The sequence below is a fragment of the Gallus gallus genome, chromosome 2 (assembly GCF_016699485.2).
Source record: "Gallus gallus isolate bGalGal1 chromosome 2, bGalGal1.mat.broiler.GRCg7b, whole genome shotgun sequence".
NCBI lineage: Eukaryota > Metazoa > Chordata > Aves > Galliformes > Phasianidae > Gallus > Gallus gallus.
This window is the reverse complement of record NC_052533.1, coordinates 30886104-30900951: the sequence shown is the minus strand read 5'-3', so window position 1 is coordinate 30900951 and position 14848 is coordinate 30886104. Positions and strand designations below refer to the sequence as shown.

Here is a 14848-nt window from a genome sequence, read left to right as displayed (position 1 = left end):
CTCCCTGGAAGTTCTGCTGCTGCAAACTCTTCAAGCACCGCTCCTCTCCCTGGGAGTTCTGCTGCTGCAAACTCTTCAAGCACTGCTCTGCTCCCTGGAAGTTCTGCTGCTGCAAACTCTTCAAGCACTGCTCTGCTCCCTGGAAGTTCTGCTGCTGCAAACTCTTCAAGCACCGCTCCTCTCCCTGGGAGTTCTGCTGCTGCAAACTCTTCAAGCACTGCTCCTCTCCCTGGGAGTTCTGCTGCTGCAAACTCTTCAAGCACTGCTCCTCTCCCTGGAAGTTCTGCTGCTGCAAACTCTTCAAGCACCGCTCCGCTCCCTGGAAGTTCTGCTGCTGCAAACTCTTCAAGCACCGCTCCGCTGCCAGTTTCTGCAATTCCCAGTGCAGCGACAGGAACTTCCCAGTCAGGTGCAAGCAGTGCTTCGGCTGCACAGACTGCCGGTGCCTCTGGACATAACGTAACGTCCGCGCCTTCTGCAGTCCGAGACGGTATCAGACCAGAGCGGTTATATACACCAAGGAGTGAATTAACAGCTGAAGAGTTGCGGCAGTTTGCAGCCAAAAGGTTCACGCTAGGAAAGATACCTCTGAAACCACCACCCGCAGACATGTTACATGGTTCGGACTCGAGTTTATTCTGAAGTTATATGTCTTAGTTGTTGTTTTGTGACACTTTCAATAAACAATGTTGTGTTGGAGCCAGGAGTTGGAATGCTTTCTTCTGACTTAACTTTTCCTTGAATCTCTTCAGTCTTTGCAGCGATGAGCTCACAGGTGTAAACGTTTCAGCAGTGTATTTTCTCAGGCTTTATTCCTTTTTTTGAGTGGGGCTTTTAAATCCCAGTAAGTTAGTGAAAGTAAAATGACGTAGTAAAGGGTCCTTTTGTATTTCCCTCTGTGAACCTGGGGGAAAGACCTTTTGTGAAACGTAGGAATGCTTTGGTGCGGTCTTCAGAGCCTCGTGTGAGTGAAGTGCTAGAGAGAGCTGCATGCGGGGCACAACTGCTTGCTGTCGGACCGCCTTGGCTTTGGCTTCATGTCAAGAGGGCTTGTGCAACTTCTGACAGCTGTGGTTGGGCGTGGAGCTCTCCTGTGTTGCCTGTACCTTCCGTGACTGTGGGACCCCTTCCCTGGACGATGCATTTTAACTTCTGTTGGTTGTTGTGCCCGAGGTCATAATGCACGCATCAGCGTACTGCAGCTGGTGAGGGACAGTGCTGAAAGTGTTCCTCCTTGCTAACAAACCTGTGCTTTGTTACTTTGACACCTCTTGGATACAACCTTTCAAGCAACTGTAAGACCACCCCCCTCATTTATGTGGCTTGGTACACTTTAGTTGTCTAGTTCTCAAATCTTGGTGGGGGCATATATTAGTGATACCTATACTGAGCGGATGCTGTTAAGGTACGTATTTTGCCAAGGTGCTATAAAGCAGGGGTCAGACATTTTCCAAAGGAGATACTAGAGTTGGGTGGAGAGAATATTTGTTTGTTCTGGACCAGGTTCTCCTGTTGGTGTTTCACAATCACGTAACCTCTTATGCCTCTTACGACACCTCTTTATGGGAAATAAAACAATCATTCTAGGAGATAATTCCTGCAATTGGGTGTTTCTTCCACGCTTGAAGAAACCTACAGCCTTAGAACTTCCCTATGGATGCATGGATTCCTACCAGAAGGCCATAGCACGCTGGATGACGCCTTGTGTCACGGCCTTATGATTTTTGTTACCTGCGTTCCACATCATAACTTCCCGTGAAGCACTGGGAGTTAAAGAGTGAACGCCCCACTTCCACGGACTGCCGATTTTCCGACTACCTGGCTCTGCGGAGAGCAGAACTACACAGCCCAGAGGACTTTGCGTTCAGAGGGGAAGATAAAGCCGGCAAGTCATGGCCCTCTTTCTCTCGCTGCCTGGCAGCGTGTGGGTGTGCTCCCCAGCCATTCCGTCTTCAGTTCAGAGAAAGGCCTTCGGTTTCGGACACTCTCCCGTTTTATTACATTGATTAGCCTCCATTCCAGTTATCGTGTATTATATTGTGTCATCTTGCATTCCGATGTCATATCTAGTAAATTCACTTTCCTCCGCGTGTCGTTGCCGCTGTTCTGTATTTAGGCCCAGCTCCCAGCTCCCTGCCCGTCCCCCTTTCCCTTTCCCTTTCCCTTATCCTTTTCCCTTTCCCTTCCCCTTTCCCTTTCCCTTCCCCTTTCCCTTTCCTTTTCCCTTTCCCTTTTTGGGCCGTTTTGTGGGCCTTTGTGGGCCTGCTGTTCCCCTGTCACGGACACAGGTAGACCCAGATAACTCCGTGACACCTTGCTGAAACAGCACCAGCAGAGACTAACTTTCCATACACGCTCTGTCTCTGATTCCTGTGGAGAGCAGCCAAAATCTCTTCTCAATTTTGCTAATTCAGTGGCTGAGAAGGGAATCTGTTGGTGCTTGCTGAAACACCTTGCTGAAACAGCACCAGCACATCTGAAATGGGGGATGACAGAGTGCGGTAGGCACTCTGCGGGCTTCATAGAAACCAAGGATCCTCCGTTTTTGCGTCCGGCGTCAATGGACCAGAAGCTTGCATATATTTTGCTACAGAAGAGGGTTGCTTGTACGGAACTTTTTTGGTGAGTGCTCGGTAGCTGAAGCAACGCATCTGTGTTCAGCTGACGTTGCCAGCGATCCAACCCACAAACAAAACACCGCCACGTTGGCTTGGAGATGCGTTTACTTCTTATTCACTGTGTTTTTCCAAGCAGGGCTGCTGGAGCAGTCCGGAGACTTGTTCCAATTACTACACATACTTCTGCAATGGCACCCTTAGCTTCCTCAGCGAGAGGCTATGTAGCTGTTCCGGATGGGCTTCCTGTGACAAAAGCCAAAGTTGTGCTCCTGCAGCTGTGCTATCCCAAAACTGAAAACAGCTTATTTTCAAACTCAAGTGATGAGCTAAAAGCCTTTACTCTCTACAGCATCTCAGCCTGCTACTGCTGTTAAGCTGCACTAGAAGGTTTCAGTGCCCTTAAATGTGCAAGGGCTATTTAAAATGGAAGTGCTTTTGCTCAGTGAAAGAGCCATGACAAATCTGAATGTCCTGCTGCACGTAACCAAATCAACATCGGCCAGATGCTCTCATACAAACCTAACCTAGATGGACCTAAGGGGAGAAGGGAATTTGGAAGACTTTGGAAGAATTTCAGCAGCCCTAGTAAGTTTACCATTTCTTTGCAGTTGTTTTGTTGCCACCTCTGTAACCACTCCCATTTTTTTCTTTTGCCACCATCCATGAGTCAGAGTAAAGATAAAGCACTGGCCACCTCTCCCTTTCAGCAACACCTAAGGTGAGCTGGACAGCCTTTTCCTCTGCAGATTGTCTCAATTCTCCTTTTCCTTCAGTGGCCTCTGAAACTCACTGTGAGGGGTTCCACACTGCAGCTTTCTATCTGCAGTGCTTCCCCCACAGTATGACATGGTCCATCGGTGAACAAGACTTATTTCTTTTTGTTTTATGGCAATTCATTGGATGGTGGGGCCCCTGTAGCCCGCAGTCCTTCTCCTGCGGTGCTGTTCCAAACATTTTTTCTTCAAGTCAGTCCACCATCACTTCTAAGATTCCTGGACGACTGAGATTCCCCACAAAAGCTCGTTGCATAATGAATGCAATCCAATCACTCCACGGCATGATGGGCGAGGGGAACCTTTCCTTTAAACATGCAGCTGTGCACTAGTGGTTGAGGTGCTAGAAGGAGCTGCGTTTCTGTACCTATTGCTTTAGAAGCAGCTGTCTCGCTCCAATTGACAGGAGGGAGAGGAGGTTCTTTCAATATATGCATACCCAACGGCAAGATTAAGACAGTGTGGGTCAAATGTTAGCTCAACCAGTTTATTAGAAATCCTAGTTGCTTAGGGAGATGGGAAGGGATGAATGGCGGTAGATAAGGAATAGAATATAAAAGCAAGGGGTTAGATTAGCAACTGTGTGCCTTACTCCCTATGTGTCCTGTCTAATGGTGAGGGTAGTCACAGGACCCTACCTTCAGATGTAGTTTATTAACTCTGAAGTGACCTCTCCCCACTTTGCATCCTGACTGCAGAAGGTTAGGGATTACAGTTCCTACTAACGCTGCTTAGGCTCTCGCTCCCTGTGGCACAGCCTGTATTTTTCCTTGTAAGTGTATACCTATGGGCTTCAACAGTTCTGGAAGCCCCCTAACTAAAGGGGTCATTCTCTTGGGATCAATGGGCATCATCATGGGTGATTCATGTTGTGGCTGCAGCTTTCTGTCATACATCATTTGGAGACTAGCAGCCTTCTGAACACTTCCTATTAATGGATCAGCCATCCCAGTAATGGCAAGAGTTCCCCTTTCTAGAGGGTTAAGAATGCCTGCCCAATAGGCACCCCTTTGTGTTAAGGACCAGGGTGCATCACTTGCCAGTAGTTAAAAATACTCCTGGTCCCCAGTACCTTCAGCTTTCTTTCCAGTTAATAGTATTTGGTCTCTACCAGCGAGACTGACTTTCCATACACGCTCTGTCTCTGATTCCTTTGGAGACCAGCCAAAATCTCTTTACAATTTTGCTAATTCAGTGGCTGAGAAGGGAAGTTCTTTACCTTTCATTTGAGGGTTTAGATCCTCACTGCTATCAAAGGTATATTCGGTTTTTATCAAAGGATGCACCTGGGCTGGTGACGCATCTGATTTGCCTAGCCTTGCCTTTATTTCTTTCAATCCTTCCAGAGGATAGAAGTTTTCTTGCAGCAAACTATGGACGATGATGTTGCTATTGTCCTTACCCCTTAACTGTTCCATTGGAACCTCTAGTGAGAGAGCTGCACAGTGTGTTCCATTTTCTAATTGTCTTTTGAGTTCCTCTGTCTGTTTCTGCAGTCTTAGCCAGTTCTCATGTTACTTTAACTGATTCCTGCAGTGCTTGGATAGTTTGGGCTCCTGTCGAATGCTTTTCGTCTTGGAACTCCACAGCAGCTTTTAAAGCAGTGCTGAGTACTGCACAGATAGTGTGGGAATCCAAGAGACATGGCCAACCTCTTTTCAGCGGTCTGTGAGGACAGGACGAGGAGAAACAGCCATAAACAGAAGCATAGGATGTTCTGGACCAATATGTGAAGGAACTTCTTCACAGTGAGGGTGACAGAGTACTGGAACAGGCTGCCCAGGGGGGGTTGTGGATTCTCTTTCTCTGGAGATATTCAAGACCTTCCAAAGTAATTGGCACTGAAATACAGCTCCTTCTAGCACCTTGAATGCCAGTGCTGGACTGGATGTTCATAGGAGAATTTCCCCCCACCCATCATGCCACTGATGCCACTTGGAGTAAGTGGATTGCGTTCATTACACAGTGAGCTCAGAAGGGGAACCTCAGTCATTCAGGAACCTTAATAGTAATCATGGACTGACCTAAAGGCAAAAAGTTTGGAACATCACCATGAGAAGAGGTATCGCATGCTAAGGAGGCCCCACCAAACAACGAACTACCAGAAAATGAAAAGAAATATGCCCTGTTCACAGACAGACCGTGTCGTATTGTGGGGAAACATCACAGATGGAATGCTACTGTGTGAAGCCCCACATGACAAGTTGCAGAGGCCACTGAAGGAAAAGGAGAATTGAGTCAATTTGCGGAGGTAAAGGCTGTCCAGTTTGCCCTAGGTGTTGCTGAATGGGAGAGGTAGCCAGTGCTTTATCTTTACATTGACTCATGGGTAGAGGCAAATGCCTTATGGGGTTGGCTACAGCAGTGGCAACAAAACAACTGCAAAGAAGGGGTAAACCTATTTGGGCTGCTGAATGGTGGAAGTGCATGTCTGCCTGAATAAAGAATATGGTTGTAAAGGTGCTTCATGTAGATGCTCATGTGCCCAAGAGTCAGGCTAGTGAAGAACAACAAAGTAGCCATCAGGTAGATTGAGCTGCCAAAATTTTGGCTCAAATGGTCTTGAACTGGCAAAACAAGAGTGAACTGTGGGAAGTGGTTTCTATCCCACTGTAACTGTGAAACAAGTCCAAATCCTCCTCATGAAACTGAACATGTATGAGTCCATGGGGCCAGATGATATCCAACCTAGGCTTCTGAAAGAGATGGCTGATGTGGTTGTGGAGCTGCTCTCCATCATATTTGAAAAATGATGGCTGTCTGGTGAAGTCTCCAGTGACTGGAAAAAGGGAAACATTGCTCCTGTTTTTAAGAAAGGGAGAAAGGATGATCTGGGAAACTACGGGCCAGTGAGCCTCACCTCTGTGCCTGGGAAGATCATGGAGTAGATCCTCCTAGAAGCAATGTTAAGGCACATATGAGACAAAGAGGTGATTCGAAACAGCCAGCATGGCTTCACCAAGGGCAGATCCTGCCTGACAAATCTGGTGGCCTTCTATGATGGAGTGACGGCTTTGGTGGATAGGAGAAGGGCAATGGATGTCACCTACCTGGACTTCTGCAAAGCCTTTGACGTGGTATCTCACCACATCCTTCTCTCTAAATTGGAGAGGTGTGGATTTGAAGGTTGAACTGTTCAGCGAATTAAGAACTGGTTGGCTGGATGCAGCTGAAGGATTGTAATCAGTGCTTCTGTGTCAGGGTGGAGGCAGTCACAAGTGGTGTCCCTCAGGGGTCAGTCTTGGGACCGGTGCTCTTCAACATCATCATCAATGACACAGACAATGGCATCGAGTGCACCCTCAGCAAGTTTGCAGATGACACCAAGCTGAGCGGTGCAGTCGATACATTGGAAGGAAGGGAAGCCATCCAGAGGGACCTGGACAGGCTGGAGAAGTGGGCCCATGAGAACCTTATGAGGTTCAGTAAGGCCAAGTGCAGGGTGCTGCACTTGGGTCAGGGCAACCCCAGGTATTTATATAGACTGGGGGAAGATCTCCTTGAGAGCAGCACTGCCGAGAAGGACTTGGGGGTCCTGGTGGATGAGAAGCTGGACGTGAGCCAGCAGTGTGTGCTTGCAGTGCAGAAGGCCAACTGTGTTCTGGACTGCAATAAAAAAGGGTGGCCAGCAGGGGAAGGGAGGTGATTGTGCCCCAGTACTCAGCTCCTGTGAGGCCCCAGCTGGAGTACTGCATCCAGGCTTGGGGCCCCCAGTACAGAAAGGACATGGAGCTGTTGGAGCGGGTCCAGAGGGTCACTACGATGATCAGAGGGCTGGAGCACCACTCCTATGAAGAAAGGTTGAGGGAACTGGGCTTGTTTAGGTTGGAGAAGAGAGACCTCACTGTGGCCTTCCACACTTGAAGGGAGCATATAAACAGGAGGGGGAACGTCAGTTTACAAGGGTGGACAGTGACAGGACAAGGAGGAATGGTTTTAAACCGAGACAGGAGATTTAGGTTGGATATTAGGAGGAAGTTTTTCACACAGAAGGTGGTGACACACTGGAACAGGTTGCCCAAGGAGGTTTTGGATGCCCCATCCCTGGAGGCATTCAAGGCCAGGCTGGATGTGGCTCTGGGCAGCCTGGTCTAGTGGTTGGCAACACTGCACATATAAGGGGGGTTGAAACTAAATGATCATAGTAGTCCTTTTCAACACAGGCTATTCTATGATTCTATGAATTCTTTCTGGCTTGGTGGGCCCATGAAACCTCAGGCCATGAAGGAAAAAATGCAACATATAAGTAGGCTAGAGATTGAGGGGTGGACTTGACTATGGACACAAGTGCACAGGTTATTCATGACTGTGAAACACAGGTTGTAATTAAACAAGCCAAGAGGATGAAACCTCTCTCGGGGGGGGGGAAGGACAATGGCAAAAGTACAAATATGGGGAGGTGTAGAAGGTTGATGATATCACCTTGCCATGAACCCATTATGGTAGGTGTTATGTGCTTCTCATTGTGGAGGCAACCACCAGCTGGCTTGAAACATATGCAGTACCCCATTCTACTGCCCAAAACACCAAGTTAGGTCTGGAGAAAAAAACCCTCTGGCGACACGGCACTTCAGACAGAATTGATAATAGGACTCATTTCAAAAATTCCCTTGCAAATACTTGGGCACTGAGTGGATTTATCATATTCCCTCACATGCACTAGCCCCTGGTAAAATCAAAGGGTACAGTGGATTGTTAAAAACTATGTCGAAGACAATGGGTGGCCAAATATTTAACATTTAAGCGATGGGAGAAACATTTGGCAGAAGTGACCTGGTTGGACAATACTTGAGGATCTATCTATTGTGATGGTCCTACCCAATCCAGCGCCCTACATACTGCAGAGGGAGATAAGGTCGCCATAGTACGTGTAAAGAGCATGTTGAAAAAAGAGGTTTGGGTCTTTCCAGCTTGTGGAAAGGGCAAACCGCTCCGTGGAACTGTTTTTCCACACTCACCTGTGTCCACGTAGTGGTTGATGCAGAAAAGTGGGGATGTGCAGTGTGGAACACAAGGTATACTACTGTGAAGAATTAAGAGACTAGAGGAAAATTTAGGTCAGAGGAAAGCATTCCAATTCATTACTCCATCACAACATTGTTTATTGGAGGTGCCACAGAACAACAACTAAGACATGTAAGTTCAGAATAAACTTGAGATCTAAAGATATAAAAGGTCTATGGGTGGTGGTTTAAGAGGTATCTTTCCTAGCGTGAACCTTTTGGCTTCAAACTGCTCCAACTCTTCAGCTGTTAATTCACTCCTCGGTGTATATAATTTGTCTGATGCAATACCATTTGGGACTGCAGAAGGCGCGGATGTTACGTTATGTCCAGAGGCACCGGCAGTCTGTGCAGCCGAAGCACTGCTTGCACCTGACTGGGAAGTTCCTGTCGCTGCACTGGGAGTTGCAGAAACTGGCAGCGGAGCGGTGCTTGAAGAGTTTGCAGCAGCAGAACTTCCAAAGCCTGAAAGCCCAGAAGTTCCACATCCACTGGTTGTTCCAGACGTTTTAAATGAGAAGGAAGCTGCAGATGGGGCTGAAGAATTGCCAGAGCCAACAGGATTGGGAACGCTGGGGGAGGACGTCACACCAAAGGTAGGAGGATTGGAGGCAGCAGCAGAGCTCCCAACAGCCGCAGCGTTTCCAGGTGGGACACTGGGATTGGCCTTAAAGGAGAAACTGGCAGCACTGCTGCTGCTGCTCACAGGAAAGCCTGCAATTATGAAATAGATAAGAATGGTCAGAATGGGCACACCTGTGATACTGCAACGCTGCTGCATTTCAATACTGCATAAGAAAATACATTTAGAATGGATACACCCATGATACTGAAACACTGCTTCATTTCAATAACGCAGAAGAATATTTAAAAATATCCGTTTAAGTGCTGGTTGTTTATGCAGAAACTTACTTGGAAACCCAAAGCTTGAGGCTTGCTGTCCTCCAAATCCAAGAGAAGGTAATGGTTGAGTGACCGCATTCTTTAACTGAGATAGCTTAAAAAATTCCAAATACAGAAATGAAAACTACATTCCAACACAGGCAAGTATCTTTCAATCAATGCTTAATGCAAAAACATGTGTGTGCCATCCAATTTAACATAACTCAGACAAAGAGTTAATTTAACTCTTTGAGTTAACAGAGAGTTAACAAAGTTAAAGAGTTAACAAAGTTAATTAGACTGATCACAAGCAATTGCAGCTATAAAGAAAACTCAGGCTATTCTCTGTCAAACACCCAAGCACCATCAATCTGTTGACTGATGGGCAAAAAGCAATTGTAATGACCAAAACCTCTTGGAGCTCTCATTCTCACCTCATTTTTTCTATCTGTTTCATGACTCTATCTATATCACTGCTTTGGATCAATCTGCTTTCTGAACACAGAACAATCATTGTCTGAACGCCACCTCTTCAGCTTCAGAACTGAACAGAGCAAGGGGTTCAATCACATTACTGAAACTTCACTGCACTTCATGCAGACATCACCTAAATTGACTTACACCATCTCCCTGATCACTTAATATTGGTTTGAATTGTTCTGCTGAGTGTCCTCTTCTGACACACCTGATTCACAATTGTTATATGACCAAGACACAACCTGAAAGTACAGGTATTTCCATGTGGCTTACAATGACAGTTTTCCAAAACTGAGATCCAGCTACTGCCTTGCTATCATGGTTTCACTCCCTGATTCACTCCCTTCCTTAGTTAACTAATGAGGTTCATTTATAAAACAACTTGCAAACAACTCATTAATTTCAAGATTCTAGAGAAAGGTAGATTGAACCTAAGCTGTGTTCACAGACTTCAATGTTCATCTGACTTGCAAAGTGCTCAAGTATTCACTCAAACTCTTCTATCACCTATAAAAAACACACAGAAGTAGGGACAGCGCAGATCTCAAACTGCAATTACTCCCTCAGGTAATTCCTCCTTCCAACCTTTCCAGTTTCCTTAACGCTCCCAGGAGCACTCTAAGATTACTCTCAGGATCTTCACGCTGCCGGTCAGCCAGACCCTTTCATGCCAGATGTTTTCTCGTGGCTGCCATGCCAGAGCACAACACACCGTGGTTGAGATTCTCAGAACAGTTCACATATCTACCATTTGAACTGCTACTGAATGTAGGAATGAGACATTTTCAAGCCTCGGGTATTAAAGCACAAATAAGGATGCACTATCACATATATTTAGTAGTAAATCTGTGTCCTAAGATGTTCAAAGCAATACCTATCACCTACTTTAGATGTAAGAGTGCAGTAAAATCCTCTGATAACAGTAGCAGTATCTACGGAAAATTGGCAAGATGTCTTTATTAAAAACAAGGATGCATATTACAACTATCATGCCTTAGAAATTGTTTCATTAACAGCCTTTAGAACAGAAACCAATGTTGGTGACAGCAAGACAGCTTAAAGGGCTGTGTCTAAAAAAGCTGAGAATTGTAAGAAAAACCTTCACTCAAGATTTAAGAGAAAAGCAATACCAGGAACAGAAATATTTTAGCTTTCCTTAACACTTACCAATGACTCTTTTCCTGACGCATTTAAAGCCTTCAGCTCCTGCAGCCTGTTTCTCCATTCTTGCACTAACTGATTGACAGAGTTTATCTAAACATGGGAAAACACAAACATGCCCTTATTAAGCATTAAAAAAAAAGTAAGATAAAAAGAACGAGTAGGATTTAAAAAACTTTCTGGAGCTTTCTAAATGGAGGCTCTATCACCATCTGAATAGGGGGCTTGCAAAAGAATACAAAATACACAAGTCTTAAATGTAAAAGACTAGGCTTTCCTGTTCTTGTTTTATTTCTAGCCCATCCACTTGTGCACTCAATCCTTAAGCTCATGTTGTGAGTCTGTCTTCGCTTCTATGGCATTTCAGAGAAACAACAGCCATTTTCAAAACAGAACACCTCTGAATATGTTAGCCGTTATCACCTTAAAGCTTTAGCTTTGCAGAAATGAACTCAATTTAAAGCAGTCCCTTTAATGCAAACCAACAGATTGCTGCACAAAACATACGCAGGAATAAATAGTAACTGTGTCTTGGCAACTATGATTGAAGTGCTACGTAACAAGAGTGATTAATATTTTCAGAAATATCCAACCTGAATGTCCCACACTTAAGTTTACAAAAACAGCCCAACCACAGCCCAGCCTAACTGAATACTCCTGATAAATAAATAAATAAATAAATAAATAAATAAATAAATAAATAAAGTCAACTCATGTTCCAAATGCTAGCAAGAGCAAAGCACTGAGTATTTGTATTACTGCACCTCTTAATATTTCCTAGGGGATCTTGCACCACAAACATCAATAATTCTTTTGTGTCTAGTCACATGCTAAGAGATCACGTTGTTTGCTATCAGCTTTTATAAAACAGACTGGACACTTCAGATTTTGCCCCACTTGATCAACAGAAACTCATGAATTGGGTAATACATTTTGTACCTGCATAACTTGTCAGGACTGTCATTCACTTATCAGAAGGAAGAAAGTAGAATCCTAGACCTGTTTGAGTCAGAAAGGACCTTGAAAGCCATCTGACCCAACTCTCCTGCAGTGAACAGGGACACCTACAGCCAGATCAGGTCACTCAGTTACGGCACAACATTCAGGCCAGCAGGTCTACCTACCTGGAATGTATCCACATAAAAGGTCAGTTTTAAATACTTACGTAGTTCTCAGTGTTGTTGTTTGCACTGCAGTTATAATACTCCAGACGCACCTCCTCAGCCGAGAATTCTCGAAAGCCTGCAGGGAGGCAACCAATCAAACATGCTCCAAAGGAAATACAACCAGAAGACAAAATTGCCCTCTAGAGCTATACAAGAAACTGCCCTCGCTACACCACCTGGGAGAACCCACTTCGACTTGGAGACACAAAAAGGACTCCCGGATGAACTTCCAAGGTGCCAACACACCAAAGGAACACCATCACCCAGTGCCCCTACCTGCTGCATCACAAGGCAGGGCATCACCTTGCAAACAGTCCCATCGAGGCAAAGCAGTGTGGACAAGTATAGAAATGCATTCTAAGCAGTAGCAGCACTCAGCAACACTAACAACCAGGTTACCTACCTGAAACATTAGGCTTGCCTGCCTCAGGAGAGTAACACGAAAACATCCACTGTCCAGAAGATTCCCACGTTGCCATGTCTTTTGCTACACAGTCACTAGAAAACAGAACAACACAAGAAGAAATCACACGGTCAGAAGCAGAAACTTTGCCAAAAGCAAAGTCCAACTCAAGTAGACAAAGCCATTCCAATTCATTCCATAGGGCGCTGCGCAGGGGCAACAACTGAACTATTCTGGTATCTGTCAAAGACACGACAGTCACTGTGCTGGACACACAGATGTCCCACTAAGCATTTCACCCTATCATCGAACCGCAACAACATCACATCAGGTCTTGAAGAGAAACCAAACCACACAAGGCATTTTTAATCCTGGGTGGCATACACTGTCACAGGTTTTTCCCTGAAGCTGTTGGATCTCAATAAAATCAAAAACCTTCTCAGTATCAGCTAATTTTACAATATGAATGAACACGTGTGCTATTAAAAAGCAAAACTCAGCAAAGGGGAGGGGGAAAGAAAAGAGTTCTATATTTTTTTTCTTTTATTTTGCTGAACAACGAAGAACACTGAAATCCAAACGGCAAAAGCACAAATCCAAAATGGCTAAAGTGGAGGTTAAACCGTAGAAGCAGATTACTAAATACTAATTGCAAGTATTTTGGATGTTTGCAATACAACATACATTCACATCGCAGATGCCAAATAAATAATTTGTTAAACATTTTCTTAACAGGATCATAAAAAGTAACAGCAGGTGCTAGCACTGCTCTTTTTCCTGGTTCCAAAACTTTCTTTGTCCAGGAAATCACACTGCTTGTTGCATCTCACCACATGCCTGGTAATGGGTGCGAGCACGCTGGTCACTTTCAACTGGGTCTGAAACCAGCTTTCATTACATTTGATATAGGTAGAACAATTTGATTTGTAGAACAATATCAGGGAAACTAAGCCAAGTAACAGCTTAAATTTTAAAAGGCTGAAATGCCATTTAAGGTGCTTTGAGCCTTTAATTCCAAGCACTGAAATCTTAGATTCCCCTTCGTTACGCTCCTGTGGGCAACTTAAACACCATACTGTTTTCCTAGGATCACAGCTGTCCAGCAGCCCTACCCAGCCTCAAAACAAGACTGCTTTCTTCCTGCAACACCAGATCTCAAGATAATAAAATGAAGCAGTGTTTCCTAGGGTTTTCCCCACGCGTCCCAGCATCCACCCTACAGATCACGTCCCCCGGGTTATCCAGAGGAAGCCAGGAAGGAGTTGAAGAGCCCACTGCAAGCGCTTTCCAGGGGACAGGGGCATCACTTACAGAAGTCTCTGTTCTTCATCGCTGAAGCCATCAGCAGGGTGTGCACTGCTTAACGCAGAGAATCTGTTCTGTGAGAAGACCGCACTTTTGTTGCCCGGTGATCCAAAATCGGAGGCACCAGAAAATCCTCCTCCATCACCGCTGCCACCCCACGTGCTGTGCTTAAATATAGGAGGCTGGATAACATTTGCGTATCTCTGGGAAGCGGCACCCCATCCTCCTCCGGCTCCTCTGACGGGACCTGCTAACGAAGAAGAAAGGACGCAAAGCGTCTCAGACGGGTCGCGATTCGCACAACGCCCACGAAGCCAGCGAGAAGTCGCAAAGAAAACGTTCTCACGTCTGAAGCGCAGCCCGCCGCGCAGCCCCGCCACGGCGCCCCCGTGCCCACAGCAGCCCGCCGGCCGTCCCGCACGACGGCAGCCGCTCCGCACAGCGCGGCCCCCGCCCGAAGCGGCGGCGCCCGGGCGGGACGCGCACACGGGGGTCCCGTCCGGGCGGGCAGCGCCTGCGGCAGCGGCTGTGCCGCGCGGCCGAGGAGCCCCGAGGCGCCTCCGGACGGCAGGTTGGCGCGGGCACGCCGCCCCTCCGGCGGTCGTAACGCCGTACCATAGCCGCACCTGCCGGCTCGGTGCCGCCCCTCAGCGCTTCTCGAGCGCTCAGGAGCCGCTCTCGAGTCACGCCCGGGAAGGCGCAAGGCGCGGGTGCCGGACACGCGCTCCCAGAAGCAGCACTTCGCGAACGACCGCCTCACCTCACAGCCCACGGCGCCTTCTCCGCAGCGCAGCCCCGCGCGGGAGCTCTCCCCCCCTCCCTCCCTCCCTCCCTCTCCTTCCGTGCCCGGCTCCCCGGCTCCTCCTCGCCCGGTACCTGAGTGAGGGCGGCCCCCGCCGCCGCGGGGATGCTCGTTCCAGCACCTGTCACCGAAGCGGCAGCGACCCTGCAGGAAGAACTGACAGATGGTCATGGCTGTGCGCGCGCGCGCGCCGCCGCCGCCTCCAACTGCCGCCGCCTCCGTCGCTAACTGCCGCCGCCGTGACGTCAGAGAGGAGCG

At 47.1% G+C, this 14848-nt stretch overlaps 1 protein-coding gene across 6 annotated transcripts in view; it reads right to left on the bottom strand.

Annotated features, from left to right (window-relative positions):
- NUP42 (nucleoporin 42) overlaps window positions 1–14837 on the bottom strand; it is a 53183-nt gene extending 38346 nt beyond the window's left edge. Inside the window, exons 1-7 of one of the 6 annotated variants that reach the window (NM_001030984.2) lie at window positions 14665–14829; window positions 13795–14038; window positions 12484–12578; window positions 12080–12156; window positions 10921–11007; window positions 9307–9391; window positions 8473–9108 (exon numbers count right to left, since the gene is read on the bottom strand). In NM_001030984.2, the coding sequence (NP_001026155.2) occupies window positions 8552–9108; window positions 9307–9391; window positions 10921–11007; window positions 12080–12156; window positions 12484–12578; window positions 13795–14038; window positions 14665–14761 (1242 nt within the window). In that variant the 5' untranslated portion in view covers window positions 14762–14829 and the 3' untranslated portion in view covers window positions 8473–8551. Of the gene's footprint in view, window positions 1–8472; window positions 9109–9306; window positions 9392–10920; window positions 11008–12079; window positions 12157–12483; window positions 12579–13794; window positions 14039–14664 lie in introns of those variants that run through there. The other 5 variants (NM_001397735.1, XM_046922787.1, XM_040681678.2 and 2 more) reach the window with 5 other exon arrangements.
- Window positions 14838–14848: the final 11 nt, after the last annotated feature.